Raw genomic sequence first — 14,362 nt, 5'->3', positions numbered from 1 at the left:
GTCAGAACCAAACACTGCCAGCAACATCTCACTACTAACTTCAGAGACTTCACACAACTGACTTTCTTGATCTCACAACTTGGGTCTCACTCGAAATATGCCTCCTCCTACACACACATCCCTCCTCACCCCTGACCCTTAGGTTAGCATGCTTAAACTGAATCTCTTCCTGCCAAAGACAGATCCATCCTACTCCCATTAAAATGTAACAAAACTTAAACCACCTTTTACTGATTCCACTGAGGAAATGCCGGGTTCTAAAGTTACAGAGACCTCTAGAACGCGGCAGGTCTGAGAGGTAAAAAAGTATCCTTTCAAGTAGCTGCCTACTGATAGGAGGGGCAAGATTTAACCAGAAGCAGCATCTCTTTGCAACACCTTGGTTGCATATACAATGAAATTAGGTAAGTTGAGACTCTGGAATGAGAGCTTTTGAGGACCTTCCATTTAGGCTACCACAACCAGGTAGGGTTTTGTTTCAGAGAACAAGGTAAAGGGATAACATGTTATTTCCTCATTTTCCATGCCAGAAATATAATAAGGATTTTTAAAATTAAGCTTTATTTCACGGGGGCTACAAAAAGCAGTGCCCTTTCTATAAAAGCAGAAAGCCTCCATGCATCCCTAATATTCTTTCAATGAACGTAGCTCAGTAAATGTTGCAACCCCAAAGCTTTTAACTGAATTGGAGTGATGATATCATCACCTTAAAGGCACTTCAACTGAATGTTATGAGAGAAACAGTTTTCCTTTTTTCAAACTCAAAATAGCAGTGAGGTTGATTAAAAGCATTTTCTACTAAGAACACTTGTAGCATCTGCATGAACAGGCTTCTCTAGTTAAGAGTAGCAAACAACACACAAAATCCTGAGATAACACAAAAGCCCCCATGAACTAACGCTGTGCAATAAACACTTCATTAAGTTTCAAGGGACACATGCTATGAAAGTATAATTTTTGAGTTACAGGATAAGAAGTTGCAATAGTTTAAGTTACAGAAATAAGCTGAAATACTAAATAATAAATATTTGGAAGATATTTCCACCTATTGTACTTGAAAGCTCAAAAACGTTTTAAATTCCATGCATAGAGCTGCTCTGAAACCACACTGAATATATTGCCTTTGTTTGTTTAGGTTATGCACAAATAAATATGGGGATGACAGGTAAAGACACTTCCTTGAAGTAGTCTACCCAATAAATTTGGAAAGAGAATGAAGAGGAGGAGGGATAAAAAAGTCTAGCTGCATAAGATTCTCTTTGTTGCTTGCTTGTTAAGGAATCCTTCTGGCACAACTGAGGGGATTATGAATTCACATGTGAATTTATCCCCTATTAAACTTTTAGTAAAAGGGTCAGTTAGCAGGAATGATAAAGCTCAGGCACACCAGTCACATGCTGGCAGAGCATCTGTGACTAACACTGCTCAGGCATATCACTGGTTTATAGCTTTAACATCAAGAGGAAGCTGTGGGGGAGGGTAGGAAACAATCGACTTCTGAAGAGATTTGAAACAGTGCAAAGTACAGTTTCACATGAGCCAAAGGCAGCATGACTTCAGGTCACTTTTCTTTTTTAAAGTGAGCACTAAGATGACATTCCAGGCTAAAACCTCCCATCTCACTGGCAAGGGTTTCCCCTACTCCCTTAAAACTTCTGTAGTAATTTGACTACTCAGATCTTCTCCTTTTCCACCACAACAACTCCTGCTGTTGGGCTACCTTAGCTTCCAAGCACTGCTCCTGGTCTTACAGGTATAACACTCCATAGTGCATACCTCCATTCTAAATTCTCACTTTGATGCAATTGTGCAATGTAGCACAGAGGGTGATCCTGTATGCACACTCCTACCTTTGTGTTATTTCTACAAGAGATGTGGCTCCAGTTTTGGGGTGAAAAGCACAAGGACTAGCAACACTACAGCAGCTTCAGCCAAGATGCAAAACTCATCTTCCTTATGACAAGAGGTTCTGTGGAGCCACTCAGCACATTCTCACCAGGTGATACATCCACTGTTGGGGTGTCCTGACATCTAACCTGGCTTCTCAGGCTCTTCTTCAAAACTACTGGGGATTGTGTATTCTCTAAGGAGTCATTCACCTGACCTTTTCCTAATACTCCCCAGCTGTAAGTCTCACACACAGTCTTTGCAGCACACACTTTGGCTTCTTGTCTGACACAGGGCCTCCACAACAGCTCTGCAGGTTAACTGAGCCTCACACATGAGCATCTGCACTCCAGGGAGGGACATGCCTGAGAGTGCAGCCCTGTGATACACAGGCCCATGCTGGGACATACCTGCTCCTTTTCTCCTTGGGCAACTCGGAGAAGCCAGGAGCACACTCCTCACTCTCCTGCACTTGCAGGTCCTAAGGGGTGTGACATTAGATAATGAGACTTTTTTTATGCTACTGGGTCAGTTTTAGTCTGCAGCACGACTTACATAGCAGCTGTTTCTATTTCCTTTATGGATGAAGGTCCCAGCACTTCTGTCAAACATTTGTCTACATAAGTTTAGCCTTCCCTTTAGTACCATTTTTACCATCACTCAAATTGCTTCCACTGTTAAAGGAAAAAGAAAAGATACCTTAATTACATCCAAACTAGGTAAACTTGAATTTTTCTTACATTTGGGGTTTTCCAATGAAAGAAGAGGGGTTTTTCTTACATTTGAAAAAACAGGCTTACTACTTAAGTTGTATTTTTGTCAAATCCTGCTTTTAATCTCTTCCACGTGCTCGATTTGCCCCAGCTATCGATGCAGCTACAATTCCCTATGATGCGAGTGCATTGTGTGGCCTAACATATGAAAACAGCCAAAGATCAGAACATTTAACACTTGCAAAATAATATTCAAGTGTCTTCTTTCTCCAGTCAGATTATAAAATCAGCAAAGGAGGAAGACAAAGACACGTGCCATGCTAATGGGCTTGCACAAGAGGCTTTAAAAATGTGAAAACAAGTTTACAAACAAGCAGTGGTTTAGAATAAGGCATCATTCATATTGTTTTAATCGTTCATATTGTTTGAAATAAGGAAGATCTGCAATCTGATGCAATTCTGCATCAACCAGTCATCAGATGAACAATATTTTTGTACCATAATGAGGAATAGAACTCACAAGTGCCTTCACCTCTCCCAGGCACTCCTCAAGCACTGCTGTTTTACCCCTTACATAGAAGGAAAGAGAATAGCCATTGAGATCATTTACATTTCTTCTTTAAAAAAATAAATCAATAAAGGAAGCTTTCTATTATACAGTTTGGAGATTTGGTTGTTTGTTTTGTTGTCAGAATTTGTCTCTCTTTTTTTATCATATTTAGAAAGAAGAGCACAATCAAGAAAAGCAACTGGCTTTGCCATCAAAAGCATTCATTGCTCTGACACACAAACACCTGTCAGTGGAAAAAGTCTTCAACTTCTTCACTTCTCTTTACCATGAAGCAAATGCACATGAAGCTTTCAGACTATTTTCTCCCAGTGTTTTGAAGTACCTTTCAGTTCACATGAAGGCTAACAACTGCAAAGGAGCAGAAGAGAAGGGAAAACTGGCACAACGGAAAGACTGAGGAGCGGTGAAAGCCTCTCCTGCTTCTAGTTATTCTTTTGTTGAACACTCTCATGGCACACCCATTTCAAGCACAGCCAAAACAATAGATAACAGTTGGGGGAAATAATTCAGAAGTTTAATTCTTCATGTAAATTTCTTCCCCTGTACCAAATTTCTTCCCCTGTACATTTTTAATTCCCCATGACTTTTATGCAGTAACGAGAGTACAATACATTTAACAATGAACTACAGTATTAAAGCACTATTCATCTAAAATCTCAATTTATAGACAGTTTGCATGAGAACACTCTGCATTGAAAGAGTTATCTTTGATTATCTTCAGTGATAAAACAACTACAGCAGATTAAAGAGGTTTTCTAGCTAACATAATGACTACTGAAACAAGAATCAACACTTTTAGAAAGTGGATGAAAAACATAACATTTTGAAACTACTGTTGCCCACAGTCATATAATTGGAATTTATCTTCCTATTTTTGTAATAAAGTATCCCAAAATATCAGCATGTTTCACTGAAACAAAGGTAAATCTTTACAGATTACACATGTAAAAAAAAAACACCTCACAGAAATACCAAGCAAACAATCTCACCACAACAAAGCCTGTACTTCTTATAGATTACTAAACCCTCACTTTCACCTGATGAAGTAGTTCTTCCTCTGACTCTCACAGCTTACCCTCCCCTATCAATCTAGGGATACCTTTTCTCTGAAACAATTACACTCGAGGAGTTTTGAACTCCTGGTTCAGACTAATCCATCTAACGACAGAAGCACCTTTCAAGCTTCCATTTGACACAAGTCCATCGTTCATCATTTGCTGGTGCATATGCTTTTTGCTGACAGAGCTCCATTACTAGAAAAAGCTCAGTAAGTAAGGTTGATTTGAAACAACAATATATTACAGGTAGCCTGCATGAGACACACTGATTTTGAGTCTAGAAAATCACTGCATTTTAAAAGGAGGGGGGGAAGGGCAGAGGGGGCTGAAAAGAACTATTTAATTATTAAAATACTTTCTCTTCTTACCAACCACTGCAATGTGATTTATTGGGGTTAATTTGCAATTTACCTGGGAACAAAAGAGAAATTTAACTCTACAGAGCAAGTATACAGCATGCTTTGTAATTTTTGGAACAGAAATGGTTTTGTCTTCGATTAATAACAAAACGCTGCTCCAATGCTCTCAAAACACAGACCCCTACCAACTTTACCATGTTGTAAGATCATCACAGCTGGAAAACAATATTCTGAACCATAAATTCAGCAGCACAAGCAAGAACACATTTGATTCTGCTTTTTGACCAAACAATGACATCATTCAGATAACATCAACAAGGTATTTCTGTAGTATCTTTGGCAATGGCGATTTACCAACACGTATCAAGCTTCAGCATTCTCTGTGGTTTTAGTACTTCAGGCTTTTATCTTACAAATGCAAGTGTAGGGCAAAGAGAGGTTAAATAATGTATTCAACAGGGACATTTTCTTATTTATCACTTTGCCTGATCAACTTTATGACTGGGAGGGGGAGGACAGTGGGGGAGGCAAGATGAGAAGGTTTGGGCAGATGGGCTGTGCATAACTCAACCATCAGAATTTTTCTAGACTTAAAATAGTAAAAAAAAAAAATGGTAGGATAGGAACATGAGATGGTAGCAAAATAAAGAGTCTATCAATGAAGCCTCAAGAATGAAGTCTATCAATTAGCCTTCAAGAAGGTCCTTTTAAGGCTCTTGGGGAAAAAAAGAAAACACGTGAATCATTGAATGATTTTGGTTGAAGCTGAGGAGGTGCAGATTCAGCCTAAATGTCAAGTAATAGCTATATCACTGCTGTTTGAAATGCTTTGCAGTGAAATGGATGGAGAGACACTTCCCATAATGCTCAGGAATACTACACTCAATGTCATTGGGGAAACAGGAGACAGAAGGAAAAGAGAAAGGCAGTAGCTGCAACAATGACACTGCAACCACAATTCAGGATCTATCTCTAAGATACAGCCAGATAAGGTTCCTCCCAGCATCCAAGATCCTTTTCTGTTTCACTGACTGGAATGAAGAAAAGAAGTTAAAAATGGAAACAGAGGTGCAGAGTTTGATGTGTGCTTTGACTTGAGAGAATGGGGCTCATGAGCGCTACCCAGATAACAAATTTTGTACATTAGAGACACAGTCTGTCAGCAGAGTACAAGCAGCAATACATGGAAGTAACAGCCAAAAAAAATCACTGTGAAAGAAATAAGCATCTTGATACTCCGTGTTTCCTTAGGCATTTGACTTCTTCATTTCAACAGATTTGTTTGTGACACATGGGGTTGGTTCTTTGTTAATCGATAGGAAGTATTAAAGTCACTTATGATGAGTTCCTTATGTAGACATTGTGAATACTTGTCCCAGAAGACTGCATAGGAAGCCAAGATTGAAGGCAGCCTGATGTGCTCTTTGCCCTCTTCAGCCGAGCTGTTCAAGAAGCTACCTCTGACTGCTCCACATGTCACAGAAGCAGCACAAATACACCCCGAGGCATCTCAGTCTGACAAAAACTGGGGTTGACTTCTCCAATTTTACAGTGTGCTTGATATACAAACACTAGCAAAACTGGAACATGACAGAAAACCTCAAGGAAATTCACATTTATGCACACAAAAACAATCCTCAAACTCGGGAGAAGAAATTTCTCACATCACCTTCTCACCATCCACACTGAGAGTCCTGGTAACCATGCCCAGTTTTAGAGTATTAAGTACCACACAAAATGGGAGTCTTGTTCCTTGCATTCTTTCCCCTGTTACCATCTAAGGAAGTTAAGAGACAGGCAAAGTTCACTGTGCATTTTCCTGATGTGCTTTTAAATAGCTGCTGTGATGACCTAACTACTAAAGCAACCTAATTATCTTCAGTTGTGAAGAAATATATTTCCCCTTCTCTATAAAGTTTTATTCCCTCTACCAACCAATTCCTTCCATTTACAGACAGCTCACTTAGAACTTTTCAATTGTTTAAGTATATTTTAATGAGGTAGAATCATATAAGCTGCAGGTGCTAAAAAAAAACGGGTGAGCAGCAACAAAGATCTAAGTAGTGCTCTGATGATCAGAATCTAAAAGCAAATATACAGCTCCCTGGGATTCTATTTTGTAACTTATGGCTTCACAGAATCATAGAATCCTAGGGGTTAGAAGGGACCTCAAAAGATCATCTAGTCCACCCTGTGGTGGACTAAAAAGACTGAAGTCAAGTGAGCCTTATTTTGATCCTCACTAGCATTTGTTTATCATGAATCTAGGATACAAGCTGTTGAAACCCAACCTTCAGAGTTTCCTCAATACATATCCCATATATAGGTTGGGTATTAAGAGGTACTTTTGAAGAATTACATTAGTTTCAAAATAGTGTATCTGACTTCAGATAAACTATAAAATGTCAAGGCTCCAGGCAGGACATGTCTTCATACTGGGAAACATCTTGAAGAAAAACAATACAGAAAGCCAAGCCAGACAAGTTTTAAAAAGTGATAATCACCATTGGAGAAAAGGTTGTTTCCTTGCTGCTGTTTCTTCACTCAGAGCTCTGGCTGAGCTGTACATCTTCTGGTAGGTGTTCAACTCTCTCATAGTCTCAATCACTTTAAAAAAAAAAAAAAAGCTCTAAGTTGATGACTAATTGTTTCTCTTCAGAACAATTGGCAAAATCTGTAAAAACTATACACTTTTCCCAAACTACATCTGTTCATTGAGAAGAAAAACAAGTCTTTTAAACTTCATCTGCATGTCTGATGTCCTGTTTTGCTGATAAGACAAACCTAGGCTACACAAGAAATGTGGTAGAACATTCTGCCCCACATATCATTGCCAAAGTGGCCTCTGCAGTTCTAAAATACAAATTATCAGTCCTATATCAAAGCATGAGTCAAGGTCTTCGTTAAACAAGCCTTAAAACTTCAAAAGACTACCTAGAAAGGCTCAGTCCTGCATTTCACCTCTTCTACCTACTAAAATGGGAGTCTGTAGGACAACATACTTGCATCTGACAAGGACTGGACCTAAGCTTACAGCATGTTGATTTTACACAGCCTTTTTTAAACAAAGGTTCCATCCAAAACACTTCTGAAGGGGAAGTTTGCTGGGATTAAGTTCCATTAAGTTTCTGTTGTTTCTTGTACAATTTCCTCCTTCACCACAGCCAGTAGCAGCCACTTTTGCCAATACATTATTAGACAAAGTGGACTGTTGTTCTGGTTCTCTCATTAACTAATTGCCATGTTTCCTTTAATTCACAAACAGGGTTTAGGTTCAACTCAAAATACTAAATTACTGCAGGCCTCACTTTTGCTAGAAGCTGAAGACATGAGCACACTCTTTAGCAGATTACTCCCACACACAGGCAGGAGTGATGCTTGTAAAATGGCTAATGGCAGAGTGTTACTTGTTTTTTTTATTTAGTACACAAATACAGCAGACTAAAAGTTAACAAAATGTCCTGCAAGGCAAGTTGTGTGTTCTGTACATATAATATCATTGCTCATTAAGGACAAAAAATACAACTCGGATGCAGTGGCTACAATAGAAAAGAGTTGAGTGTGTAAAGAATAGAAACATACATCAAAACACAATGAGTTCATATTTTCTAGGGAAGATCAACAGTGATACTGATGCAATGAGTCTCCTATTTTTCATTTAGTAGGTCTCAAAACTAAATTATTAACAGTGGACCACTCCACATCAGTCAAAAAGACTGAACTGGAGACCTTTTGCCTGAGGTTAGACTCTCAGACACTCCAATCAGCACATTTAAACTCTTAAATATTATGTTGCCTTCAGTATTTTTTCTATCTAGCTTCAAGAGCAATTTATGAGCTTATGAGAGACAGATGCCCAGAGTGAAAAAAATTGACCTTTTTCACAGGATGTGCAAACTTCAAGAACCTTGAACCTTTCTAATCCGTCAACAAAATACTTGTCTTCAGTTGCTAGATGGATATTTCTGAAATAGAAATAAAAGTCACACACACAATATTGAGAGGAACATCTCAACAAGGAGTCAGAATTCCAGCAGAATACATAAATGTGCACATTCATGCAGGAAATTGGGCAAAGATGCAGCAGAAATGGCATTAATACACCAATGAAATCTCTCTGCTGGGTAATTTACCCAGTTTGTTACAATAATGTAGCACAAGTGGGATAAGTAATGGGGAAAAAAGGAGCAGTGTTTGTTTTACAAAAGGTATCCATGACTGAAATATATGACCAAAGTCAGCAAATGTTTGCTGTGGTTGCTTACCTGCTCATTTAAATGTATATCTTGTGGATTATATCGTTTATGACATACATGTTCTCTCTATACTTAATCCCAGAACTGAATACTGGAGCCTACAAACTAAAAGTGATGCATCAGGGTTCAATGTGATCTAACCAATGAGAAGGCAACTTCTGAAGTAGAGATGCAGTATGTACCCTAAGCATCTGAGCCCTCTATCTGTTGAAGGGGTTGGCAGGAGTGAAGGGAAGTGTATATGCTGAAATTTACACAACTGCAATGGAATTATCACTTTTTTAATCCTTATCACTAGACAGTTCAACAAAATACTAAATGGTTCTACAGGTAGTTGCTCTCTTTCCTTTAGAGCAGGTAACTCAACAACATGCCAACCCAAAACATCCACTTTATGCTGGTAAATTACATCATTATGTGTTTTTCTAGTGTAACATCAATTACATTCTTATCCAAGGAGAGCTGAAAAGCTTAAAACACAAGCCTTCTGGGAGTGGAAGGCCAAGATGGTCCAAGTGAGCATCGTTTGTTGATTGCTGCTAAGTCAGCTTTCAATCCTGTCTGCCTGTAAATCCTTTGCTCTAACAGAAAGAAGTGTACAATATTTCTTTAAGCTGAAGCAAGTTCTCCCATGAACCACCAGCAACTTGGCAAGTCAGATGAGCTGGCACATCACAGCACTCTGTTAGTTCATGAAGACCAATAGCTTGTCTGTAAAAATTTGCAAGGGCCTAATGTACTCTGACAAATGACAAAGGTTATTAAAGGACAGCTTGTGGGAGTATAATTGCTCTGTGACTTCATCGCTATTAACAGAAAGAACGAACATCGGCAGAGAGTTAACACCATGAAACGTGAGGACAGGAATCCACCAAGATCTTGACTCAGCAAAGCACAAGACATCAATTCCATTCCTCTGTTACAAAACAATTAAGATGGTATTTAAGCACATGCTATATGCCTGCATTTAATTGGAAGAAAAAGCAGGCATCTTTTCAGGTGCCATGATGGTCAATGTTATTGTATACACAGGCTGCAGTGCTGTTGTGCTGGTACATGGTTTCCAAGGATTCTTACCAACACTCCTGCAAGTCTTTATATAGACTCTGTTTAATGAATTACAGGATAACTAGAAGTTTGTAAACACTGAATCTTCACAGCTCTGTCCACAACATGCAGGGTGTCTCCAAGAAAAACCTGGGTTTTTTCTGCAAGCATCAGTTTATCCGTGTTACTGAAATATACTTACCAAAGCTGAGGTGTAAATCAATTTATAAGAGTTTAATTGTTTCAAAATAGCAGGAGGAACGCCAGAGAGAAATTTGACAAGGTTAAAATGAGACTAGGGAAAAGAATGAGGCCTAACATATATTAAATAAAAATCAACCCAGCTGACTTTCCGAGAATTACAAAGTAAAATATATCATACCATTGCCCAAAGTGAGGGGAAATGGGAGACAGGACCCCCAGTTGCACGGCAGCACTTGCTTTACGCTTCCTTGTTTCAGCAAAGAAAACTTACAACCTCCAAATAAAGTTTGCAATGAAGTGTTGCTGGAGCCAGTAATCAGTATCAATGCTGTTCAGAAGCAGCCGAGGATGGCCTCCAGGCACGTGGCAGAAATTGCTCTTGCATAACATCAACACATATGAAGCAGCTATGTTTAAGGATCAAAGATTATTTGTTTAACAACTTTCTGTAGCTAACATCAATATTAAGACCCTCAAAGACAGACAAAGCAGACATCCCAGGAAAAGCTGGGATGGTGGTGACAGAAGGGAGAAGAATCTGAACCAATAGTCCTTCAAGAACAATTCACTGTATCTTTATTTCAGCAAATCATAAAAAGTCATTTTCCTCAAAACAGAATTGCTTAAGTGCTGCATGATGCCATCATAAATATTTTCCTCTTCTGTCAGTGGCATCAGTTTTCTTGGACTTCTTCGAAGGAGGTAAAAAAACTAAAATGTAGAGGAGGATCTTTTTGTTCCCAAGGTATTCGTCTCCATGTAACCCCTCACCACCCTCCTCTAGGAGTCACACAATGAGAAAGCATCACAAACTGTTACCAAAATGCAAAGCCAACAACTTCATTCTACTCTTTCCAAACATGAACTTCTTTGTTGTCATCTTATTTCTTTCTCCAGTGGAGGAAATGTTTATTGGGTTTAAAACAAGGACTCATCTATGCCAGGAGATAGTCAGACCATTCAATAGAAGGACAACACTGTGTGACGTAAGCCATGAACTGAAAGTAAACCACATATTAATAACAAAGATGAGCACTCGCTCCTCTATTTTTGTGCCTTCTTTTTGGCTTTCATAAAATGGTATAATGCTTTTTGCTTCTTCTGAGGTGACTAATTAGTATCTGTCCATAAAGTATCAAGCGGGTTTTATTCTGATTATGGTTCTCCAGTCTCTGATTACTACACAGAAACCTCTTTACAGGACTGTGATGGTTGATGAAGCATCTGTGAGAAGTAACAAGAAAATAAGACAAAGCCCTTAACATAAGCCTTAAGTTCAACACACTTTGAGGCTTTTATTACTGCCGAGGCTTATAAATTAGAGTAAATACCACAGTATTTACCTTGCTCCTCTACAGATATATAAAATAGACTTTATTTGCCTGCTTATGCAATATAAAAATTCCTGAGCTTCCTAGTTTAAAGTTCATAGCTGTAGCATACACTTTTTTTATATTAGGCCTATCAGCTTTAACAAGGAGAGAACAGCAACACGCCACATTTTTCCCCTCTCTAGTCTTGGAGCACGTGTAAGCTTCTCTGACACAGCGAGTGGATAACAGATGCACCATCTACAACAGGCTTGCAATAAACAGTGTAACACATCTTTGTGAAGAAGGTCCACCTTGATGTATTGAAAGCAATAACTGTCCTATTGATTTAAAGAAACGGCAAAAGCACAGTTAGGTGCTGTAGAAACATATGGTTGGCAGACACCACACTACACCAAGGGAGAGAAGATACCTGGAAGCAGAGGAAACATTTTTGCAGTCACACATTGGAAGAATTTGTGGGAATAAAGTAGAAGCCAGCAAAACTGTCCAAAACTGGGTCATCCAAGGTAGCAGTCAGGCAGCACAGGAGTGATTGAAGAAGAACTGAGTACAGAGCAATCAGAAAGGTTAGCAGAATGGAACAGCAGAGGAGTTCTCTATATTTCCAAGCCAAGGTATTATCATTACAACATACCAAAACAGACAAGTGAAATACTCACCCTGCACTCTTCAAAATCTCACCATTCTGGCAGGGACAACAAAGCCTGTTAGAACTGGTGACACAGAACAGAATCTGCTCATCAGAAATACAGAATCCACTCATCAGAAACACATAACAGAGCACAGCAAATTCTGCAAGCTGTTTAAGATTTAGTCTGTTCTTAGTTTATGATTGAAACTTAGATTTTGAATAGTTCTCATGCCTTGGGTTTCAGTCTTCAAACATCCAAGGGAAAATAGAAACAATGCAGGGCTCATGTTAAAGGGATTCTCCATTGAGAAAAATGTATCTCTATGAAAAGAAGACATACATAACCTATACATATCCTGGGAGCAATAATAGCCATTTTCTGTGACTTGTGATCAAGGATGAGCTTTATGCTTGTACTCTACTATCTTAAGTCAGAATAGAAACCTTTGCTTCTTTTCTGTAGCAACTTCAATTACACCATGAAGCCACTACATAGGTCCCTTGCAGTTATGAATGTAAATAGCATCCCATGCTTAGCTCAGAGAGTTTCCAAGGAATCATAGACCATTTCCACACCAGAACAAAGGCAGCAGAGGAAATCACTCCTAAAACTTACCATCCACAATGGGTTTAGCAATTCTGAAAATGCCAAGTCATCAGTAAGACTGTACAACATCCTTACCATTTCACCAGAAGACCTACAGCCAACTTTTCTGAAATCAAATCTTCGAAGACTTGTTTCCTCTCCCAGAAGACAAGCTTCTGCTGTTCTGTCTTGTGTTTCAGAAGCAGATAACACACTCACATTTTTTAAATAACAATTTCAGTTGAGGATAAAGTTGAGATTCTTAAGGATAAGTTAGCTAAAGGATGTCTGGAAGCATAGGAAGAAAGAACCAGCTACTCACCATGGAGACCACTACTGAAAAATACATTCCAAGACATGAGAAAATACAACAAAGAAAGTTAGTACAAGCAAGCTGGGATTGTGCTTTAAAGGAGAGGGTTATTTATTCTTCCAAAATTCCCCAAGTTTATCTATGCAGCTATCAATGAAATGATTCCAAGTATCCTACAACTATTTGGAGACTCTTGTCTCTTACATCGCTTGCATGCAGATGTCATCACTTTAAAAGCTCATAATTTTTGCACAAAAACAGTTAAAGGCAAACTAAAAGCTGTGATGATTAGTACTCTGAGTACTACTAAACAAATGCCTTCAACAGTTATTATTCCAATAGTTAGAAGGCAAACTCAGAGTTGCAAACCTCAGCACATAAATTTAACGAATGTGTTTGAGGATGAAGGTAAGGAAAGAATAGGATTGGAAGATGGAGAACTATTTTGCAACATTCCAGCAAAGTATTCCAAGACTTGGAAATGGAAATGTTTGGGGTTTCTTTTAGAAAAGAAAAACCTCACTCAATAATCCTTAAAGAACCACCATAAAAAGTTTGCAGAGTAAGTAAAGCAGAACTCAAAGTAATTTGACTTCAAACATTAAGCTCTGATAATTTAACAACAGTTATGATGTAAAAATCAGACTCCACCTCGAATCTCGCCCAATCATTCTACAGGAAAATAGTGGCTAGAGGTGATTTGTTATTAAAATAGTTTTAAGAGTACACAAGTGACCAAGACACCTAAATCCCAAGGATTTTCAAAGATAACATAAAGTGAAACGATAGGAATAAAGCCCACAATGCTGCACACTGCTTGCTAAGGGACATAAAAAATATGGTGAATTACAGATCTTGGGGTAGTGTTTCATTAAGCCAATTTTTGTATTGTAGTCTCAGGCTACTTTCTTCTCCTCAGCTGAAATATTATCTGAAGAAAAAAAGAAACTTCTCAAACCAGCACAAACGAAGTTTTTATGGGTCCCATGGGATGGCTGCTGCAATGCACCAGATGTGTGGAGGAAAAAGAAAGTGGCCAACGGATGATATTAAAAAACAGTGCAGCTTCACATATTTTAAACATGATGTCAAGTGCATTCAACAGGTCTACAAATGCATTACATTAGCCTGAATTTAGGAGGTGATAATTGAAATCAGAGATCCAGTCGTTACCACTGACATGTTTCTCAATACTACCCAATAAATTTGGGTCTGTTTGGGATTCTGTATGACAGCCGGCAGTTGGGGAGGGGCAATGGCCAACACGGCATGTGCACATACATACATACTCCAGTCTAGCATCTACCCTCTCTAGACTTAATGTCACAGTGACAATACTGCCATACAAACATGGGCTCCCAGAGCTGAATTCTACAAGCTGAACCTTTCCTGCCTCTTGCAGT

The 14,362-nt window shown here is 38.8% G+C and overlaps 1 protein-coding gene across 3 annotated transcripts in view; it reads right to left on the bottom strand.

Moving 5' to 3' along the window:
• LRMDA (leucine rich melanocyte differentiation associated) overlaps window positions 1–14,362 on the bottom strand; it is a 666,943-nt gene that overhangs the window by 585,965 nt on the left and 66,616 nt on the right. The window contains exon 2 of one of the 3 annotated variants that reach the window (XM_062001283.1): window positions 7,093–7,195. The exons of the other annotated variants lie outside the window; for them this stretch is intronic. Coding sequence (XP_061857267.1) covers window positions 7,093–7,184 — 92 coding nt within the window. The 5' untranslated portion in view covers window positions 7,185–7,195. The remainder of the gene's footprint in view (window positions 1–7,092; window positions 7,196–14,362) is intronic. 3 annotated transcript variants of the gene reach the window in all.

Source organism: Colius striatus, chromosome 8 (genome assembly GCF_028858725.1).
Source record: "Colius striatus isolate bColStr4 chromosome 8, bColStr4.1.hap1, whole genome shotgun sequence".
Lineage (NCBI taxonomy): Eukaryota > Metazoa > Chordata > Aves > Coliiformes > Coliidae > Colius > Colius striatus.
This window is presented reverse-complemented; position numbering and strand designations above follow the sequence as displayed.